Raw genomic sequence first — 23676 nt, forward strand, 5'->3', positions numbered from 1 at the left:
CTACATCTGCTGTGAGAAAGTAAAAACATTATGTTAATTACTGTTAGTCCTTACAGAAAAACACATTTGGTTAAGAGGACTCGAGATGCAAGATGCTTCCAGGGTCTCTTTTCTGCACAAATAAAGAGCAGAATTACCAGGTCCATGAGGGCATATTTAGTAAAAATATTCTCACCACAATTCTGAAAGAACAACATTAGGTAAAATTTCCTAAAAGTAGTCACAATAACCTTCAGTTCAGTCGCTCAGTCATGTCCGACTCTTTGCAACCCCATGAATCGCAGCACGCCAGGCCTCCCTGTCCATCACCAACTCCCGGAGTTCACTCAAACTCATGCCCATCAAGTCGGTGATGCCATTCAGCCATCTCATCCTCTGTCGTCCCCTTCTCCTCCTGCCCCCCTTAGTTTAATATATATTTATGTATGTATTTATTAAAGATTTAAAACACAAAGTGGCAAATGCCCAGGTAATGTATAAATATTAAGCAGAATTTAGCCAGGTGTCAGGCAGAGTTTTAGGGAGTCCATGAGACTCCTGATATTCCACAAGGTTATGTCTACTATCCTTTTACAAAGGAGATCACTAGAGGCTCCAAGGGGTTCAGGACCCCAAAAGCAAAAAACCGCTAGATTAGGAAGAGTTATTTATTAGTAACTGCTCACAGTGAAAGACAATTCAGCAGCCAAGCACTCACCTGAAGCTCCTGTTGAAGCTGCTTGATTTCCATGATTTCCAGGTCACACTGCTTATCCAGAACTTCCAGCTCGGTCTTCTGAGTTTGCTTTCGGAGTCGGACGTCTTGAAGTCTGCCTGAGATCTGCTGATGTTTGCCATTCTACGGGAAGACCATATAAATACACAGTTACATAAAATGCTACTAAGAAATGCTCCCATCAAGAGAATAATATTTTTATTTAAATTGTAAATGTCATTTTGTCATTTATATTCACTCTAGGATAAATGTCTAAAACCAAGTTAACTCAAGAGAGTGATTAGCAGGAAACTCTTCTGTTCATGGAGTTCTCCAGGCAAGAATACTGAAGTGTTGCCATTCCCTTCTCTGGGGGATCTTCCCGACCGAGATTGAACCCAGGTCTCCTGCATTGCAGGCAGATTCTTAACCTTCTGAGTCACCAGGGAAGCCCCTAAGATAAATGTCTAATACCAAGCTAACTCAAGAGAGTTATTAGCAGGAAATGTATCATTCTAAGAGCCTTACATGTTAAATGAGAAAGCACAGAAACACAACACAATGAATTTTGTTTTCTGAACACAGCATTCAGACACTAATTTTTAATATTAAAATATTAAAAAAATCTCAAAAAATAATGAGGAGGAGAGGGTGTTAGTATGTGACATTTAGGATTACCTTCTCTGAACTTCTATTTCTACCTTCAACACTGCCAGCTAATTCGTCTAACTAAACAGTGTCCAGGACTTTCCTGGTGGCTCAGAGGGTAAAGAATCAAACCTGGATTTGATCCCTGGGTTGGGAAGATCCCTTGGAGAAGTGAATGGCAACCCACTCCAGTATTCTTGCCTGGAGAATCCCATGGACAGGAGCCTGCCAGGCTACAGCCCATGGGGTCGCAAAGAGTCGGACATGACTGAGCAACTTTCACTTCATTAAACAGTGTCCAAGAGGGCCTCTTTGGCCATGATGCTCTTCTCTTACAACAATATTTCTTTTCCCTTCTGAGAAGGAAAAAAAAAAAGGAACAAAAAATAGCAGAGATTCTCAATGGAAGCTAAGAAGAAGGGAAAGGTGTTATGGGCTGAATCGCGTCCCTCCAAATTCATATGTTGACTGTATTCTCAGTGACCTCAGAATATGACCATATTTGGAGACAGGACCTTTAAAGACTTCACCTTGAAAGAGGCGATTAAGATTAAATGAGGTCAGGTGGGGGCCCTACTCCAATCTGATTGGTGTCCTTGTAAGACGAGAACATCTGGACAGAAAAGAGACAGCAGAGACACACAGGCAGAGAAAAGACCATGTGAGGACACAGTAAGGAGGCAGGCATCTACAAGCCAAGAAGAGAAGCCTCAGAAGAAAGCAGACACGTTGACTCCTTGATCTTGGACTTCCAGCCTCCAGACTGTGATAAAATTAACTTCTGTTGTTTTAGCCACCTGGTCTGTGGTATTTTGTTATAGCAGGCTTAGCAAACACAGTGGGGTGAGGGAAAAATAGGCCACTAGTTAAAAATCACCTACAGTGAGGTTTTTACTGAAAAGTCTGTTTCATATTTGAGAAATATATGCTGAAGGGAATATGCTATGCCCATCCTGGAGTTCATGTTATTTTCTTCAGCAAATATAAGAATAGGCTCTGGGCTTTTCCAGACTCTGCACATTAATCTGTGCTACGTGCTACTGTTTGGTGTGTTACTCCAGTTCTTGGGGGGATACACAGTCTTAAGGATTCCTCCCATTGTATTTTGAAGAAAAAAATATAAAGTCAACATACTGGTTCAGACAGATATCCAAATAGCTACACAAAGAAGTTAAAGTTTTCAGGACTGTTCTGTGGTACTATGGCATGCTTAGTAACTGTGGTATGCTTTTCTACCTATTTGAAGGCAAAAAACAGTATCTTTTTGATGAAAGATACTATGACTTTTTAAAAATGTAATTCATCAGCCAAATAAAACATCAGATTACAATTAAACAAGATGCAAATATGGTTCTACTATACATAGCTACATATGTATTTTTTGCAAAACCCTACTATACAATCAGGTCAGGTTTATGGAACTTCAGAGTTGTAGTTGAATAGCATGCCTTACTCAGACCCTTTATATCTTCTCACCCTGCATTTTAAGCAAAGTCTTTTAACAGTTTGATGCCCCAACATCTGATGTGTGAAAACTGATAAGCATAATGGCTAGTATTAGTTAACAACCATAGTCTTAGAGAACTGAAAGAAACTGTAAGAGATCATTTAGCTCAGCAGTTTCCGATCATTTTTTTTCTTTTTAGCAGTAGAATCCTTTTTTCCCAAAGTTTAGATAAAGCTCCAATAAAAGTGCCAGAGATTAATGTGGCGATTCTCTGTTGTGAAGTGTGGGTAGAAGTGGGGAGAGCAGACACTGTCCTGCCACCTTGGCTCCTCTCTCCCACCTCCTGCTTATCCTTCTGTAGACCATTTTCCAGTGTGAAAAAAATGAAAATCGCTGAACCAGCACAAAGTTTTACTTTACAGATGCACAAAGTGAGGTACAGAAAAGGGAAACGTCTTACCCAAGAATACACTGCCTATCCACATCTAAACTAAAACCACAATTCTCAACATTTTGAGTCACTATTCTTTTTTAGTAAACTATACTGTCTAGACTGTTAAAAAGCACATACGAAAATATGACTAATTATTCATGAGGTAGATTTAAAAAACAGTAATAATTCTCTATTTATTTATTTATTTTTTTCAGTGGGTTTTATCATACATTGATATGAATCAGCCATAGATTTACACGTATTTCCCATCCCGATCCCCCCTCCCACCTCCCTCTCCACCTGATTCCTCTGGGTCTTCCCAGTGCACCAGGTAAACAGTAAAAATTCTCAACAAGTAACTCTTGCATCATTCAGATAAATTTCACTTAAATCTATAAGCATACCAGTGCTTCCAACTCGAGATGGAGGCTCTTCTTTTTAGAGTTTAACCTGACAATTTCTTCCTGTTCTCTATTCCTTCGACTGAGAAGCTCCTGTCTACGAATTCTCTCCCATTCTAAACGACGTTGTCTTTCAAGTTCCTGTTTTGCAGCCTGAAAATAATGAATCAAAGTTAATTTTTAAATTAACACTTTTTGCATCATTCAAAAACTGATGGGAGGACAAAGTAAAGCTGAGGCAGCATTTAGCACTGAGTGGACTTGAGGTCGAAGGGTAACTGGGCAAACCTATTATTATCAATGGACCTAAAGACTTTCACAAAAGCAAATTCATTCGCCAGACTTTCTGACTGCTTCAAGCACCATCTTCTTGCTGCAGTTACTTTTCCCTTAATAAACAAAAGGACAACTCCATACATATAGATGTTAGTAGGAATAACTGCACCTTTCTTCTGGTATCAGGGAATAAGAAACTTTTATTTACAATTATTTCAGTGGCACTGTAATTTACATGCACAGTCCTTGAAAATACAGCCAGGCCTCCCAGCGACCCCACACAGCACCATTTATCCCAAGGATCTGTGTAAGCTCACCCTCTTAATTCCTCTCAAGGCTTTCTTTCTGCCTCTCCAATTACTTGACCTTTTACTCTGGATCCTAAGCTTAGTTTCACTTAATGACCTGATCAACTGACTTCTTCTTCTGGCTCCTCGCTCAGCTCAGCTTTGTGACCAATCCTGCTCTGACTGAGATACCACCTGCAGATATGCTTTCTCTACCAGCTGTTAGCCCTGGAAACCCTTCATAAGCAAGGACCCTCTTGCCTTCACAGGGGAAGGAGGATTCAGATTCATACAGGGTAAGAATGAATGAATGAGGCTGAGAAAAATCACAACAAAAAGTACCATTTTTTATCAAATGAAATGTAGCCACTTATTAAAGGAAATGATTTCCTTGGAAATAAAATAACTTAAAAAAAATAACCTCTCGTCTTTCTATCTCTTTTCTCCTTTCTTCTTCCCGTTGTCGCTCCAATTCCCTCTGCTTCTCCAAGCGTTTTTCTAATTCAAGTTGTTTCTTCCATTCTTGCTCTTGTAGCTCTCTCTGTTTTCGTTCCCATTCTTCCTTTTCTTTCTGGGCTTTGCGCTCTGCCTCCCTCTGCTGCTGCTCCATCATGGCCTGGCGTCGCTTCTCCAGTTCCATGTTGCCCCGCTCATAGTTGGCTTTCCGCTTGTCCTCGAACGTAACTGAATAAGGTACAGCATAAGCACTCTTCAGCATGAAGCATCTACCAAACCTGTAATCTGGTTTCAACATCCTCATGCCCTGTGGTCATGTGAATGCAATTTCTCTTTGGATACTTCTAAGGATAATCTTAACTCAAATGTAAATAATACAATATTTATTTTCTTATAAGAATATTCATTTTGGGAAAAAACTCATTCTAGGAAAAACAAATCACTAAGTTTGAGTCTGTCTAAGAGAAAAATAATTTTACTATTCCTGCCAATAAAAATACTTTTCAATTTTTTTCTCAGCATTTTCTTCAAGGATAACCAAAATTATATGGCTTTATATTTGTTATATGCCCTAACTTTTTAGTATTTTTAAATATATACACATGTACATTTTCAACCAGTATTTAAACTTTTAAAGCTCAAGATTTCATCATAAAGCTTGCTGTAATGCTTTTTCCAAAAGTGGGAAACACTTTAAATTGGACATCTAATACATACACTCTTGCCAAATATATACACCAGTCTCTTCTCCAATTTGACTGTCTTAATTTTATTGACGTAAAAATCCATCCTATTCATCAAATAGTTTCTCATATAGCATTTAATATATTAAGAAAGTTAAAATTCTAAATATTCATTTCTACTTCACAGTAAAATTTAAGAGCATTCACTATAAAATATACAACTTGGACATCCAATGTTACCTGGTAATTTTTTCTGAGGTTCCTCTTCTTGCGTTTTCTGATATGAAGGCAGAGTTCCGTTAATGGAATCAATTTGCTTTCCTCCTCTAAGAAAGGCAAACAACAAACAAATTTAGCGTTATGAGATCTGAGAATTTTAGACCAGACTATATAGACTACCAATGACTACAGCAATTTAATATTTAGCATATAATATTAAAGATATTTAAAACAGTATGGTCTATAGTTACACTGTACAGCAGTACATGAAGTATCAAACCAGACAGATTGGGATTCAGATCATGGTTCGACCAGTTATTATTCTTGGGTAAATTTATTCTTAATCTCTTTAGGCATCAGTTTCCTTATCTATAATGTGGTGAAAGCACATACGTACTTCTAAAATCTACCCTCTTATCAGTGTAACTCACTAAGTACCAAAATCAAATGGCAATGTAAATGCTTCATTTTCCACAAAAGTAGAGCAGAGACCTCAGGAAATCCCAGAGTAAAAGTCTTGCCTGCCAAACATGATTGCAACAACACCCCTTAACCTTCGAGACACTCACCTAAAAGATGGAGGGACAAGCTCGGGCGGTAAAGCCAGTGGCAATGGCTGTCCAGCTTTGGCCATATCAGTGAGGTGCATGGCAAGGATGAACTCCTCAGCTTTCAGCTGTCCATCACCATCAATGTCAGCCAGGGTCCTAAAGAGAGTATAAAATTTCACCACTTAGAAAGCCTGTTTAGAGTAAAGTATTTTCAGAAGAGTTCAATCTTTTTATTTTTAAAGCAAGAGTAACGACAGAAAAACAGCTGGGTTAATATATTGTAGTGAAAAGTACATACAGAAAAGTGAGCTAATTTTTGCCCTTAATTTCCATATCACCAAAGACAGGGAAGAAACTTTGAAATGAAAAGGGAAATATTCCCTTCAAAAAGGTAGCTTGTCTTGGTTCATGGTTAATTCACTTATCAAATCACCTCAGGCTCTACACTGAAAATGAGATATTCTCTAATTCTCCACAGAAGGTATTACATAAAAGCAAACAAGTTTTACTTGTAAAATAATTAAATGCCAAATTCTCAAGGGTAACATTTTACAAAGCAATTTTATTTGCTTGCAGGTTTGCATTAAATGTCACACAGTTGCTTTTGTGGAACATTTTTGAGTCACAAACATTTACAGAAATGACTTCTTTCTTATGTCTAATTAAAAATCATACAGAATGGCTAGTTAAAAATCATAATTAATGGGCAAACTCACCATATAGTAGCTAGCTGAGTTTGAGAAAGATTTGACTGAAGAAGAGCATTTCTAGCTTGAAAACCTGATTTAGTGGAGAAAAAAATACATAAAAGAAGATTCTTTAGCCTCTTAAAGTCACGCAAACTTAAATAGCTGTACTCGTGAAATAACACTGCTGCTATCCTGGGATTTTATCATGCACAAGGCACTGAGCATTCAGCAGTCATCAAAATAAACACATCCCCTGGACCAAGGAGTTTAAAATCTACAGTCAGTAGAAGAAAGTGCTCCCATGTCCTTCCAGAAGATAATGGTCCCCACAAGTGACTAACACAAAGGACTAAGCCAGTATTAAAGGCCAAGCTCCCAAGAACAGCTTTGCTTAGCATTTTCAGATTTGCTCTTATCTCTCTCATCATTTCTTTGTCTCTACTCTTCCTCTTACAAATAACGTGTAAATCATTTTTCAAGGATCTGTCCTGGGCACTCCATTCTCTCTGTGAGAGAGAATTCTTTCTCATATCCATTCTCTCATATGCATTTCTGTGACTAAACAGCACCTGGAAGCAGAGGATTCCTAAATGTACATCCACAGCCCAAGCCTCTCCTTTAAGTTTAGACGTCTACATCCAATTGAAAAATTTATGTATGTATTTCACAAACATATCAAACTAAGTACACACAAAATCACTCTATCAATCTCCAACGAGGCCTCTCTTCCTAATCTTCACCCCATTCTTCTCTATGAATGGTATTAAAGGCCATCCAGTAGCTCAAGCCAGAAATCAGAGTCCCCTCTTAACCCTCCCTGTCCTGTACAAGCAGGCGCAACATCGAGTCCTACAGTTCCACATCACTGTATGTCTAGGTCCTTCTCACCTGTGAAGTCAAAATCTAATGTCACCTTCTCAGAAAGGCCTTCTCTGTCCACTCTACCATTCAATATATTTCCTGCTTCTATCTTTTATATCTCATAACAATCTGTAATGTAACATTTATTTGCTTGTTTACCTGTTTGTCTGTTTCCCCTATTATGCCAAGTTCTATGAAGACAAAAGCCTTGACTGCTGTATCCATTAATGTATAACTCATGCCTAATACCTAGAGGCTTAATAAATATTTGCAAAAGTAATGAATAAAATTGTAACCCAAAGTTTCCCTCTATCTTAGCTGCAATGGGGGCTTACTTATATGAGAGCACCTGATAATAAAGACAGCTGACATTCACTGAATGCTTACTATGTATGGGAAACTGTTCAACTTCTTTTCTCTCCTTCAGTGAGACAAAACAAAAACATGTTTCCGTAACAGGTTCCTGATCTTCAATGAATATATTCCAGAACAGAAAATCCCCCTTGGCTTCAGAGGAACACTCACTCCTGGTGAGCCTGTCTGCGGCTTTTTGACCATGATGAATCTGGAGGCTTCTCTGGTGAAGGCCTCCTAGTTGGTAGAGCAGGTGCCACACCTCCCACTCTCAGGTGCATAAGCCACAAGCGCCGAAAGAGCCAGCCCTACCCTGCGTCCAGCCTGAGTCAAGGGTCATCCGAACAACCCCACACAGAAGACACACAACTGCCAGCTCTTCCTCAGCAACCACTTGCACTGCAAAGCCAGCACAGATGCTGCTAAATCCACTGCTTCACTCAACTTTAAACACAAAGATCTGGATAATCAAAGCAACATATTCTATATGGAATAGACTCAAATATACCACATATTGTGGCAAGCAATCAAATGTTTATATTATGTAACTTTAAAATCTTTTCCATTCTTTTTTAATAGAAACCGCACACAGGAAATACACTGGAAGTAGCTTACAGCCTCACTCAATTAATTAATAATACTCAATAGACTTCAAACAAGATGTGAGATTTGAGGAGGTTTTTTTTTATGTTAAAGGAAGATTCTTTCACCATGCTTTTTACAATGTCAACCTCTGCTATAGGGCAAAGTGACTCAGTTATATACATACATACATTCTTTTTCAGTATCCTTTTCCATTATGGTTTATCACAGGATACTGAATATGACTGTAAATACATTAGGATTTTGTTGTTTATCCATGTAGTAGTTTGCATCTACCAACCCTAAACTCCCAATCTATCCCTCCCCTTACCCTCCATCTTCTCAGCAACCCTCTGTTCTCTATGTCTCTGCGTCTGTTTCCATTTTGTAGACAGGTTCATTTGTGCCATATTTTAGATTCCACATATAAGTGATATCATATCTGATAAAGCTCTACTATAAATACTTACTTTACTCTGTCTAAACTCTAAGTCGTTGCTGAGTGAGGAGAGACGGGTCAGTGAGAAGACCAGAATTCTACTTGCCTAGTGTCCTCTGTTTACGTCCACTTCACCATCCTCAATTAGTGAATTTGGGTGTTTGTTACAGCATGGACTCAAATGTCCCAGGGGGATCTCAGGTTATCTGTTTTATAGCTACACTTGGGTTGGAGCATTAAAGGGTGAACAGTGTTCAGGTGAGGCGTTTAGAAGGACAAGCAGAGAAAGACCCGATGAGGAAGGAAACTCTCACAGAAACTGAGGCTTAGTGTCACACTCTGGTCACATGAGGACAAGGAAGATGAGGTCTAACTTTCTCAAGGGAGAGGTCTTCTTTTCAAAACATTGGGTGTGTATCTGTGTGTTTAACTTGATTATAAGAACTTTGAACTATTACATAACTTAACCATTATTTGTATTTATCAAATGACTGCTACTTTTTTTTTGGATGTTCAAATTTTCAATGAGCTACAAAATACAACTTCAAATAAAAGCTCTTCAATAGAAGTCCATAGAAAATCATAACTTTCTCACATTCTTAAGCACAGTATGCCACTTACCTGAGAGGTATCCACTCATGCTTTTGTCAAGACTATTAAATTTTTGCCGATATTTTAATCTTGAAGGCTGAGGAACTGCCCACTCTGAGGTCCCAGTCTTGGGTGAGTTCCCTGGGAGGGAAGCAGTTGAGGAAGTTGAGCTGTAACAAAATTTATTTTAAATTTTTGTTATTAAATAAAATACATTTAAACTTTATAAGTCAGAGACAATAAGAATCCTACCTTCTGTAATGTAACAGTAATTGCTTTTGTATTTGATACTGAAAAAACAATCTATCCTTATGGTACTTTAGGAAAGTAAATACCATATGAAGTTTCAAACTACCATATACCAAATACCTATCATGTGCCAGGCCCCACACAGTGCTAGGGCCTTTATAAATATTATGTCTAATCCCCATAACAAATTTAAAAGATATTACTATTTCCATCTTTCATATGGGCAAACTACAGCTCAGTGATGTTGAGAAAAACAAAGTTACACAATCAGTGAGTGTTTAAGCAAGGATACAGACATTGTTTTTCTGGGTCATTGTTTTAAAGAGTATTATTGTGATTTATACAAGGAGTGATGAATGAACATTGATGCTTTTGTGCCTTCTGAAATTTAAAGGATACTCAATTAGTAGTTTTTGCTCAAGAAATAATGTGTAATGATCATGAGATGTTTTGAGAAATTTTTGAAAGGAAAAATATGTAGTTTTGGGCAAAAAACTGATTAAAATATAGCAGGATATTTTTAGTTTATATAAAACAAAATTTTCAGAAGTAAAATACCACAGACAGTTAATAATTCGAAAAATAAAATTATTTTATGTGAATTACAAATAGTAAATTTATCTATAGTATTTACATCTGGTCATTAGAAAGTAAAAGCTGGATAAGCTCCAAGTTTAAAAAACAAACAGTCATTTGTTAAATGTGCCTTTGTTTGTTGTTTAGTCACTAAGTTGCATCCAACTCTTTCGCAACCCCATGGACTGTATGTAGCCCACCAGGTTCCTCTGTCCATGAGACTTCCCAGGCAAGAACACTGGAGTGGGTTGCCATTTTCTTCTTCAGGGGATCTTCTTGACTCAGGTATCAAAAACCTGTCTCCCCTGCACTGGAGGTGGATTAGGCAAATTCTCTACCACTGAGCCACCTGGGAAGCCCTTCTTAATTAAAGCCTAAGAAGTTGAAAGTTTTAAGTATTCATACCTACTAGATCCTAAATCAATCAGAGACTGGGCTTTCTGTATATTAGCACCACCAAATCCTCCCATCATCAGACTGTAAGATGACGTATGAGGCAATGCTAAAAAAAAGAAAAAGGTTCACATTAAACAATTTCACAAAGTATGAAAAAAAATCTGTATCTACTGGGATGCAAATATAACAGTTTCTTCACATAAAAATACTGACTCATTAGACACAAAGCACTTACTTGAAGAAGAATAAGGAATGGATAAAGGCTGAATGAGACTGGCGGTTCCATTTGGTAATGATGAAGTGCTAACGGAAGGCACTAGGGGAGCAGGCATCATTAGGGGAGGGAGGGTGGTCCCTGAAGTCGCCGAGGACAAGGGTGTTGCTATGGGTGCAACCGGAGGCAATGACTGAGGAATGGACAGATTGGGCATGCTTCCCATTCCTAAGGACAAAACAGAACACATTTTCTGGTGCCGGTAAACCAATTATAAAACGCAGGACAGAAAACAAATTTACAGTACAGTGAACAGCTGCTATGTTACAGAAACACTGTGGGCAAACTATCAATAGATTTAAAAACTTCATTAAAGCAAGCTGGATCCAGCAGTGTAGGAGGTAAACTACTGCTTTTAATATCAATATTCTGACCTGTGTGAACTGAGGCAATGTCTATTAAGAAGCTAAAATTCTTTTCTAGTATCATGAATAAAACTAAGTAGGCCTTTTCTAACTACCCATTAGTATCCTCAATGAGAGAATGTATCACCTGATTAAATGTGGGTTTTTGTATAGCGATAATAAATACAGTGCTGTTGAGTTCACACACACACACACACACACACACTCCACAAACTCTTCCCTCCCCCGCAAAGGATGTTCTAAATTCTACATACTTAAGGAGACCCATTTATGCACACACATTATGTGCAGGAAAAAAAGCATGCCATCTGTTTCACTTTTCTTATATGCAACACACGTATGGATTCAAGGAGAATTCTTTAAAAGGGACAAAGTGATGACTCATTTGTTTACTAACTCCAGAATACAAAGTATATTATATTAATATGATTACACAATGATTTGATATTTATCTCTAGAATTCACTGCAAGAGTGAAAGAATTTAGCATTTTAAGATCTAACATCTGGAGTGGAAGACCATGGTTCAGATATAAAGAGATTCTACTTGAACGTTCCAATGAGTGCTCCTCACAAATAATTAGTGAGATAATGGCTAATCAAAATTAATGGAAGACTGGTGATCTCAGATGAATATGTAAATTAATTAGCACAAAGTTTCCAACTTTTAGCCCTAAATTTGGCTGGCAAATTAACCTTTAAAGAAATTTCTACTAATGTATAATTTAAAATTACTCCCCAAATTAAACTATTTTGAATTTAAATTGTTCATATTTTTTGTTATGCATACAAAGTATAGAGGAAACTAAGTAAGAATAGTATTTAGGATCAGCTATGACTAGCAGGATCATATAATCTATCATCCAACTGGGAATTACGAAAGGGGTGGGAGAAGGCGAGGGTGGGATGTTTCGAGAGAACAGCATCGAAACATGTATATTATCTAGGATGAAACAGATCATCAGCCCAGGTTGGAGGCATGAGACAAGTGCTCGGGCCTGGTGCACTGGGAAGACCCAGAGGGATGGGTGGAGAGGGAGGTGGGAGGGGGGATCGGGATGGGGAACACATGTGGATCCATGGCTGATTGATGTCAATGTGTGACAGGAACCACTACAATACTGTAAAGTAATTAGCCTCCAACTAATAAAAATAAATAGAAAAAAAAAAAAAAAGATGAGATATCAACTTGCAAAAAAAAAAAAAAGAAAGGGAGCACAAACCAGACTAGATGCCAGAACAACAGGCATAAATCACACTGTCCCTGGGAAACTGGGACACATGGACTCCTGAGCTATGACAGCGAACTTAACATTTCTAATCTCAGACATGAAAGTTAACTTGGGAGTCTGGGGACTGTCATTTTATGCCAACAAATCCTTTCCTGATTCTCAAACATTATGCTTATGAATCAAGTTTAACTATCAAATATATTGAACTAAATTAAGAAACACATACCAAAACGAGCAGAAATTAACGGAGAGAACATAGGAGGTTGTTTCATAATAGGAGGAAGAACCACGGGCAACTGTTGGCCTTGAAGCTTTAGTTTGATGAGTTTCATAGCTATAGAGAACTCTTGTTGATCCATCTTCCCATCCTTGTTCAGGTCTGATAAAGCCCTAAAAGGATGATGAGGCCAGTGGATTGTTACATAGGATCAGCATTACTTTGTAAATAATATCACATTTACATGTAGATAATCACTTAATTAAATGTGAGTGTATGTGTACAACAAAAAGCTAAAACCTGTACAATAATATTGACCAAAAACAGTATCTAATAAAATACTATGGGTCTATATAGACTCTAGATACCTTTGGGATGAATTCCTCTGGTCCAAATGTAAAGAAATTATACAAGAGTATAATCATTCTAAACAATTTGTTCAAATATTTACCAAATGCCTGCTAAGTGCCTGGCCCTCTGCCAGGCATGGGAATGGAGAGAAGGTTGGAATAGGGGTTGATGTTTACTGTAAATACATTAGAAAACCAAAACCTTAGATATTATATAGAATAATTTCTTTAAGGTAGGAACAAGGGAAGGGTGAGCTAATCTGAGGTTTAAAGATGATAAAATAAATAACTACAAAATAACATAATGAAGTTGGAGACTTGCCAAATTACAAAGAAGTGTTTTTCAACAGAAATGTATACATCTCCCTTCTTTACAAATTCTAAGGAAATTAGAACTTTGTACTACAGAACAAAACCCCAACAGATTTTCAGTCAGTTACTCACTAAAATTTATTTTCTAAAAAGCTGAATACTCTTACTTATTAACAACAACTACAGGTAAAAACAACTTTATGTTAATACTAAGTATTAAAAAGTTAAGTTCATCTACAAAAGAACACATTTTACCATATTTCAGCTAAAACGGGAGCCGGCAGGCCTGACTGCAAGAAAAAGGTACGGGCTTGATCACCTGAAGGCAATAAAAACAAAATAATCAAACAATGCATTAGCAAATGGAATTACTTTGATGTCTCTGAATAACAAAAATGCCCACTAGTAACAATTCTGTTGATTTATTTTAATTCCAATTATTAAAGAAAAATTATTTATATTACTTTAATAAGACAGGAGGTTTTAAAACAAAAATGTCACAACTGAAATATATGCGTTAATGAAACCTAAGTGATGAAAGATCACATTATTCATCTTAGTTTTCCCACATAATTGGGGTCTTACTTGATAATAATCCTATCTTGTAAAATTTATAGCTAAAAGCACTATTCCCCAGAAGAGTTCTAAATAAAAAAACACCAGGTTTGGGGAAGGTACTCCTCATGGGCATTTGAAAATCCTGTATCTCCTGCTGTGTAAGCCAAGAACATAAGTTCCTAACAGCTCTCTGCCTGGATCACTTCTCAGAACTGGGTTTGCTGTGAGTAGTTTTGAGGAAGGAGGTAATGTTTTCCACTGGGACAGAGAACAAGTTTGCTTTCTGCTTGCTAAAACATGATGGGATCCCTGAGGCTGAGTGTTCCTCTTCTTTAACACAACCATGGCATGTACAGCATCCTTCTGGGCTCTCCTCATGGCCCCTATATGAATCAGGGGACAAGGGAAACGGACAGAAATGTGCCAATACTCGGGCTGCCAACTGTGCTGTTACAAAGAGTGTCCTGGGTCTCTGACTTAGGAATTCCGGGTATTCTGCCAGCATTCAAGAGACAGTAACAGACCAAATTATTACCTTGTAAGCAGGGTAATCAAATCTCTACCGGGAGACAAGTTAAGGTAGTTATTATTACAGAAGTACAAATAACATTAAACTATAATGGTTGAGCCAGATAATCACGATGGTGTGATCACTCACCTAGAGCCAGACATCCTAGAATGTGAAGTCAAGTGGGCCTTAGGAAGCATCACTACAAAGCTAGTGGAAGTGACAGAATTCCAGTTGTGCTATTTCAAATTCTAAAAGATGATGCTGTGAAAGTGCTGCACTCAATATGTCAGCAAATTTGGAAAACTCAGCAGTGGCCACAGGACTGGAAAAGATCAGTTTTCATTCCAATCCCAAAGAAAGGCAACACCAAAGAATGCTCAAACTACCGTACAATTGCACTCATCTCACATGCTAGTAAAGTAATGCTCAAAATTCCCCAAGCCATGCTTCAGCAATACGTGAACCATGAACTTCCAGATGTTCAAGCTGGTTTTCGAAAAGGCAGACGAACCAGAGATCAAATTGCCAACATCGGCTGGATCATCAAAAAAGCAAGAGAGTTCCAGAAAAACATCTATTTCTGCTTTATTGACTATGCCAAAGCCTTTGACTGTGTGGATCACAATAAACTGGAAAATTCTGAAAGAGATGGGAATACCAGACCACCTGACCGCCTCTTGAGAAACCTATATGCAGGTCAGGAAGCAACAGTTAGAACTGGACATGGAATAACAGACTGGTTCCAAATAGGAAAAGGAGTACGTCAAGACTGTATATTGTCACCGTGCTTATTTAACTTATATGCAGAGTACATCATGAGAAACACTGGGCGGGAGGAAGCACAAGCTGGAATCAAGATTGCCAGGAGAAATATCAATAACCTCAGATATGCAGATGACACCACCCTTATGGCAGAAAGTGAAGAAGAACTAAAGAGCCTCTTGATGAAAGTGAAAGAGGAGAGTGAAAGAGTTGGCTTAAAGCTCCACATTCAGAAAACTAAGATCATGGCATCCGGTCCCATCACTTCATGGCAAATAGATGGGGAAACAGTGGAAACAGTGGCTGACGTTATTTTTTGGGGCTCCAAAATCACTGCAGATGGTGATTGTAGCCATGAAATTAAAAGATGCTTACTCCTTGGAAGGAAAGTGATGACCGACCTAGACAGCATATTAAAAAGCAGAGACATTACTTTGCCAACAAAGGTCCGTCTAGTCAAGGCTATGGTTTTTCCAGTAGTCATGTACAGATGTGAGAGTTGCACTATAAAGAAAGCTGAGTGCAGAAGAATTGATGCTTTTGAACTGTGGTGTTGGAGAAGACTCTTGAGAGTCCCTTGGACTGCAAGGAGATCCAACCAGTGCATCCTAAAGGAAATCAGTCCTGGGTGTTCATTGGAAGGACTGATGTTGAAGTTGAAACTCCAATACTTTGGCCACCTGATGTGAAGAGCTGACTCATTTGAAAAGACCCTGATGTTGGGAAAGATTGAAAGCAGGAGGAGAAGGGGACGACAGAGGATGAGATGGTTAGATGGCATCACCGACTCAATGGACATGAGTTTGGGTAAACTCTCAGAGTTGGTGATGGACAGGGAGGCCTGGCGTGCTGTGGTTCATGGGGTCGCAAAGAGTCAGACACGACTGAGCGACCGAACTGAACTGATAATGGTTGAGAGGATGAATTCCAAAGTCAGACTGAAAGGTTTCCAAGCCCTGGTATTGTTCAGTTGCTAAGTTGTGTCTGACTCATTGTGACCTGATGGACTATAGTACACCACACCAAGCTCCTCTCCACTATCTTGGGGAGTTTGCTCAAACTGATGTCCATTGAGTTGGTGGTGCTATCTAACCATCTCATCTTCTGCCACCCTCTTCTTTTGCCTTCAGTCTTCCCCAGCATCAGGGTCTTTTCCAGTAAGTCTGTTCTTTGCATTAGTTGGCCAAAGTACTGGAGTTTCAGCTTCAGCATCAGTCCTTCCAATGTATATTCAGGGTTAATTTCCTTTATGATTGACTGGTTTGATCTCTTTGTTGTCCAAGGAACTCTCAAGAGTCTTCTCCAGCACCACAATTCAAGAGTATCAATCTCTGGAGCTCAGCCTTCTTTATGGTCTAACTCTCAGATCCATACACGACCACAATCAGTCGTGTCTGACTCTTTGCCAATGCTGTGGACTGTAGCCCACCAGGCTCCTCTGTCCATGGAATTCTCAAGGCAAGAACACTGGAGTGGGTAGCCATTCCCTTCTCCAGGGGATCCTCCCAACCCAGGGATCGAACCCAGGTCTCCTCCATTGCAGGCAGATTCTTTACTGTCTGAGCCACCATGGAATTTATCATTAAATAGTACAAATTGATGGCAGTCAAATTAAAACTAATTATAAGATATTTCATGAAGGGGAGCATAAATCGCAAATAAAATAAGAACACAAACCTGTTATGTAACCTCCTGAAGGTTTGAGGTTATCAAACTGCTTGTCATGCTTAGTCCGTTCTTCAGAGGTAATAGCCCACATGTTTGGCCCTCCTAAAACATAAATGAAAGACAAAGATATTATACTGCATATATGAGAATGCTTAAATACAATTCCATAATGTAAACATGAATCACAAATGTTCCTTTAATGACAGTCCTAATACTGGAGTGACACAAAGAAGAAAGCTCTATTCGTAACCGTACCTAGTATGGTCCTGAGGCTTTTCACTCATCACCCAATTAACATCTACTTGAACAACTGCTGTGTACCACTCACTGGATAGGGCAACAAGCTAAATGCTGGAAATAAAAAGATGAATAAAGTATTGTTCCATCCTCAAGGAAGTCTTACTCTAGAAAATGACTATCAACGCTTACAGTGTTAACCTGTGAAGCATCCTAAGCAAAAACATATACAAAAAGCTGTGCTAATCCTGAGTCAGAAGCATCAGTGATGAGCTAACAGGAAAGGTCAGACTGAGGCAGAGCCTTGAAGATTGGCTTGAATTTTGCCATGTGAAGAGGCGAGATAAGGGTATTTCACACAACAAGGTCAGAGGATGAGGAGTCAAGGCATGTTCCAGACACTGCACTGAGCAGACTGATAGCTAAAGCGCCATGTGAGTGTGGGAAAGAGGTTAAGAAAGAGGTTAAGAAGGCCTGGCTTTAAAGGGTCTTAAATAGCACCCTTAGCTGACCTTTAGCCTGGAAGTTATGGAGTGTCCTCTGATACATTTTAAAGTAACCTCCTTATTTGAAATCCTTTTAGACTTACAGGAAAGTTGCAAAAATAGTAGGGAGCCTGCACCCAATTTCCATTAAGTTAACAATTTACACAACCATAGTATATTTGTCAAAACACATAAATTAGGACTGGTATACTATTACTAGCTAAACTAAATACCTCCACCAGCAGGGCTAGCTAGTAAACCCCAACAAATTAGACTCTGGGCACTGGAAACAGCACAAATCTTTGTTACTGAAGATTCTGCCAAGTGGAAGCTTTGGCAAAGGGAAGTAGCCTCCTCTGGGTCTGAATGCTTGATCTATGCAGGCCCAGTGACTCTCTGGCCTGAGACTCCCATTTGGGGGTGGGTCAAACAAACTTCACAACTAACAAGGTGAGAAGGACCCTCAGAAGCCTTACTTGTCAAACAGAAATGGTATATTCAAAAACAGAAGACAGCCTGGCCCCAAAGGCCTTTTGGCTTCACATGAAAAGGTGGCAGCAAATTCGCTAAGGGGAAAATTTATTCCTACTCCACTGTCTGAAGCAAAGCTACTGGATCAGTGAAATTCCCTGAAATGCCACAGCCTGGTTCACTTATGGGTCACAGCAGCTGGAGTTCTGACAATGTCCACTGGGCTGCCATGACTCTTCAGCCTCAGAGCTAAGCAGAACCAAAACAAGACACATTTTCTTCAGTGGACAGAACTCAGATTCTTGAAATGTTGCCAATGGCCCAGCTGTTTGATTTGCCACTTGGAAAATTACAACTGACAAATTAAAGATACCCTCTTTGGGGCTGCAAAATGGAAACAAATTTTAATTGCTAATTGAATAGTCTGGGTCACTACCAATGGCAAGGGCCCATTCTCTAACTTAGACCGAAATCAAGATTCTGATGAAGTCTGACTCTGTTTCTGAGGCAGAGGATATCAATGCATGCCAGACTTAAGGATTCCTGTCTGGGGAGGGGGTCTCATTACACAGGGCACTACCCTCTTTTTGGCTCTTGGCAGATGGACTACATCAAACTTTTGATTGCCCTCTAGGGTTACTGGTGGTTCTTCAAACTGTCGACACTTTTTAGGTTACCAATCAGTCTGCTATGTCCATACTAGCATGGCCCTTAAAACAAACCTGTGTCATGATTTTAGCTTTCTGGTCTATCAGTACTCTGATGCTAATCAATCATTTATCATAAAAAACTGTTCACAATGCACTGATCGAGGCTGAGTCCACTTTCATAACCTCCTCCTGGTTCATACTCCTTATTCAGCTTGGCCACTGAATGTGCTGTCCCGAGAAAGGGATCATCAATGTCCCTTAGCTGTTTCCTGGCTAATGATCAGGACTAAAGGGGTTGGGGGAGGGGTCACAGGCGAATACAAGTCTTAATGTGAAAGTTGAGGATTCTACCCTGATGGTTCTTGGACATGATGCATTTCTATTTCTCCTAGAAACAACCGTGGACAGGCTGGTTGGTATATCCTTCAGATGGTAGCTCAGCTGAATAGGAACCTAAAGGATTCGAAGCTAATTCTGGTTAGGGTTTACAAAAATGTCCCTGTCCCTCTTGCGACTAACCCTTCTGGATCACTAGAAAACAGTGAAGCTAAAGCAAAACAGTACACCTAAATCTTGTGGCAGTGGAGAGCCCCAAGCAGCATCTAGAGAAAAATACCTCAGATCCCAGAAACACCGGAGGGGAGAAGCATGACTTTTTATCTTTCAGAGCTGGCCCGGGAGTCTTCTTCCCCAAGGAGGATGCCCTGGTGAGGCACTCCTAAACTGCTGGAAGCACCTTACAATGTATGTAACTCTGAGTCTGCCATCCCCCTCCAGATGACTTTGACTGGTCCACTCTCAGTCTTAGGCAGGCCCTGAGCACCTGATTCCCAGGAGTACGGACTTCTCTGTACACAAAACAAAACCTGAGGACCCATGAGGAGGTTGGTACTGTATCTGTATCTCACAAAAGGAAATTCTTACAAACCCCATATATCAATATATAATATTTGTCTTTCCCATCCTGTGACATGTTCCCTTTACTTGGACTGCCATTCACATAACCCTCTTCCATTTCAAACTTTACCTTTCAAGGTCCAGGGCATGGGTCATTTTGTCTAGGAGGTCTCTGACACCTGCAGGTCAGATTAATTGCTTCCTCCTCTAGATTCTCAAGGGACTTCACCATGCTTCTATAGGGCACTTACAAAGGTTCTATAATTGTTTTCTATCCATCTGTTCTACCACACAATGAGTCCTTGGAGGACAAGAGCTTTGTGTGTTTATCTTTCTATCCTCAGAACCAGCAGAATATTACAGAACACACACTTAAAATTGACTGAGGAAAAAATATCTGAAAAAATCAGAAGGAGTAAAAAAAAAGCCAGAGAGGCAAGATCATGATTCAGGAAAAGACAAATTCATTTACAAATCTTTCTGGTGTCTATCCTTCACATATAGCTATATTGGCCCACTGAGGAGGTCTTTAAAGCTATATATTCAAGAAGCACCGACTCACTGGAAAAGATAATGATGCTGGGAAAGGCTGAAGGCAAAGGAGAAGGGGATGGCAGAGGATGAGATGAGACAGCATCACTGACTCAAAGGACATGAATTTGAGTAAACTCTGGGAGACAGTGGAGGACAGAGGAGCCTGGTGTGCTGCAGTCCGTGTGGTTGCAAACAGTCGGACACAACTTAGCAACAGAACACAAAAAATTCAACATGGCTAACAGTCATCTATACTTCACTTCTGATTACCCTTCCAGTTTACTCAGTTTCTACCAATAAGAAACCAAGTATGTTTAGGTATGTAAACTCACACATGTTTGCTGACTATAGTCCATAAAAATCTGCTTTACAAAGTTGTTTCCTCAGGCTTGCAGGATCTCAGTTCCCCGACCAGGGATTGAACCTGAGCCACAGCAGTAAAAGTGCCAAGTCCTAACCACTGGGACACCAGGCAAGTCCCTGTTTAACTCTAATCTTAAACCTTGTCTTTACGAGAAGATATTTATAGATTAAAAAAAAAACAGTCATTTGGGGCTAAGAAATATTAGATCAAATCCATCTAGTGTTTAAAATTATAGTGGGCACCTATATTTCAGTGATATACATTCCTGGAAACAACTGTATACACTCGTCAAAACTCATCAAACTGTATAAAAAAGGGTGGATTATACCTCAATAAATCCAACTTAAAACAAAAATCAAACACATGCCTGTCACATGACGTGTGCTCAGTAAATTAGTTTCCTTACTCAATCCCAGGGTTTCCCTTGTGGCTCAGCTGGTAAAGAATCCGCTTGCAATGTGGGAGACCTGGGTTCAATCCCTGGGTTGGGGAGATTTCCTAGAGAAGGGAACAGCTACCCACTCCAGTATTCTGGCCTAGAGAATTCCATGGAATGTATAGTCCATGGGTCGCAAAGAGTTGGACACGACTGAGTGACTTTCATTCACTCAATCCAATCCCAGGGAACGGCATAATTAGGCAGGAGGCAGAGAGTCAAAACCTTTCATAGGCTCTTTCTGTCATAAAGGTATTCTTGCCAGAAAGATACTGAATGTGACACTTTTTAGTCAGAAACCCTAAGACTATTTTAAGTTTGAACAGACTGGTTGGGGAAGTTTGAACGGTCTTGGCTCCACAAGCCAAGAGAGTCATACACAACGATCATGATTAAATATTGTCATGATTAATGTTACTAACTGAATAAAAATATTCTAAGTCAAATGAGAAGGAATAATTTTTAAGTAGTATTCAAATAATATTCAAATCTGGACACTAAAGCTATGAAATACATGTAATGCAAAGCCAATTTTGATCCAATTCTGGCTTTCTTATTTAGAATATGTACTAAAAGAACCTTCTAAAGAGTCAACTGCTTATTACTTTGAACTTCAAGTAAAGCATATCTTAATCTATATTTATTCATAAGTATTACAGAAAGGCAGGAAAACCTAAGTTTTGGAGTCGATGTTTCCAATTATTTCCTTAAAAACCTAAAACCTTTTACATTCTCTGATGATTACTTTAGAAATATATTAAAATTCTATCCACTTCCCCCAACTCATCACTAAATTGAGAAAGTGGTATTTTCATAAAGATTTCTGTTGCTTAGTCTCATCTACTGGCTCTGACAAATACATTCTTATGGTCTATGTAGAAGGAAAAACACACGTTTACAGAACATCAGCTATATGCTAGACCCCATGCAGTAAGTAGTGTCATTCCTGTTTTACAACTATGTATACATACATATGCGTATGTACATATACACACAAAAATAAGTTCCACGTGGTTAAGCCACACAGCTGGGTAGTGGCAGAGCAGTATTCTAACACACAGTTCCGAGCATACATGATTCAGATAGGTTACATCCCACCTGTACACTGTAATAATTAAATGATATCAGAAACGGTCTTCACTGGTATATTTGTTCACTTCAAAATAATAATCAAATGATATACGTTGATCCAGTACTAAGTTAAATCTCTAAAACACAACTGGAATACTGGTCTAGATAGAACAAAAGCCTAACTGTAGGGACTTGAGTAATAAATGCTTGGGTTGTTACATACGCAGTTCAACACTACAGCTGATTCCAGGTCCAATGTTCAACAAAAATTTCTCAATTACATAAAGAGTAAAGAGCTCCAAAATTCTAAAAGGTAATAAATGAAAGGTTCTAAAAATAAAAATGGTATTTTTTCCCTCCTAAGTTACTAGCTGTTTCTTTTCTCTCCTTCTTCCTTCTCTCTTCCAGGTTTTAGACAGAACCACTGTCATGGGCTCCAGAATTTCATACTCACATAACCAGCCTTTAGTACCTCCACAGTTTTAAGGTTGAAACAAGCCACGACACACTACGATACCAACTGGCAGAACATGTATCCAAAGTGGCCTCTTGCCTATCACCTTATGGCTCATGTATCATGCCCTCTGTATTTATAATTTCATTACATTTCTGAAAAGCAGAAAGCAAACCTACCATGGCTAAAACGGTTTTGGCAAGGATGACTCTGCTCATGCAGAAGACACCAGAAGTAAAATTGTAAGTGGTAAAAATATGATGCAATGATCTTCTAGTTCTGTAAGCAAATGGTAAGCACACAAAGAAAGAATACCTATTCAACAGAGCTATCTGAGATGTATCTGCACTGTCCAATATAGTAGCCACTAGCCGAGCACATGTGGTTCTCAGCACGCTTGGCTGTGTGACTGAAAGAATTGAATTTTTAAATTTTACTTAATTATTAAATAGCCACATGTACTTAATGGCTACTGTATTAGACAATACAGCTCTAAGAACCAAAAAAGTCTTAAAAGTCTGTGGTTAGTCTCAGGATGATAAAGTAGACATAGCAAAATTTGAGGACTGTGTCAGAAATGTTTAGACAAACAGCTTGGTCCAGGGAGGGCAGTTAGAGACAAGTTCCAATAGCACTGGGCATCAAAAAAGTTTAACCCGATCTATGACTGAGAAGGTATTGAAGGAGCAAACATTGCTCTTGAAGGTTTGTGCTATACATGGATGCTTCTTTCAATAAGATTTTAAACCCTGAACTGGACTCAGATATATATATAAGATTATCTTCAATCCTCAGTTACTTTATAAAGTAAGTAGGAAGGTACTACAGTCTGCATTAGCTATCACTTCTTCAGAAGTTTAGAAAATTACTATCTTTATTCTTATATACTATTCCTAAATTGGAGAAGGAAACGGCAACCCACTCCAGTTTTCTTGCCTGGATAATCCCTTGGACAGAGGAGAATGTCAGGCTACAGTCCATGGGGTCACAAAGAGTTG

The 23676-nt window shown here is 39.0% G+C and overlaps 1 protein-coding gene across 5 annotated transcripts in view; it reads right to left on the reverse strand.

Moving 5' to 3' along the window:
• The window catches only part of ITSN2 (intersectin 2), a 121738-nt gene that overhangs the window by 68970 nt on the left and 29092 nt on the right, over window positions 1-23676 (reverse strand). For all 5 annotated transcript variants that reach the window (XM_043917282.1, XM_043917286.1, XM_043917283.1 and 2 more), the window contains 12 exons: window positions 17089-17181; window positions 13836-13899; window positions 12928-13091; window positions 11068-11274; window positions 10842-10938; window positions 9642-9781; window positions 6812-6875; window positions 6114-6251; window positions 5566-5651; window positions 4608-4870; window positions 3627-3776; window positions 698-838 (listed from right to left, as the gene is read on the reverse strand). In XM_043917282.1, coding sequence (XP_043773217.1) covers window positions 698-838; window positions 3627-3776; window positions 4608-4870; window positions 5566-5651; window positions 6114-6251; window positions 6812-6875; window positions 9642-9781; window positions 10842-10938; window positions 11068-11274; window positions 12928-13091; window positions 13836-13899; window positions 17089-17181 — 1607 coding nt within the window. The remainder of the gene's footprint in view (window positions 1-697; window positions 839-3626; window positions 3777-4607; window positions 4871-5565; window positions 5652-6113; window positions 6252-6811; window positions 6876-9641; window positions 9782-10841; window positions 10939-11067; window positions 11275-12927; window positions 13092-13835; window positions 13900-17088; window positions 17182-23676) is intronic.

The sequence above is a fragment of the Cervus elaphus genome, chromosome 11 (genome assembly GCF_910594005.1).
Source record: "Cervus elaphus chromosome 11, mCerEla1.1, whole genome shotgun sequence".
In the NCBI taxonomy this organism is placed as follows: domain Eukaryota; kingdom Metazoa; phylum Chordata; class Mammalia; order Artiodactyla; family Cervidae; genus Cervus; species Cervus elaphus.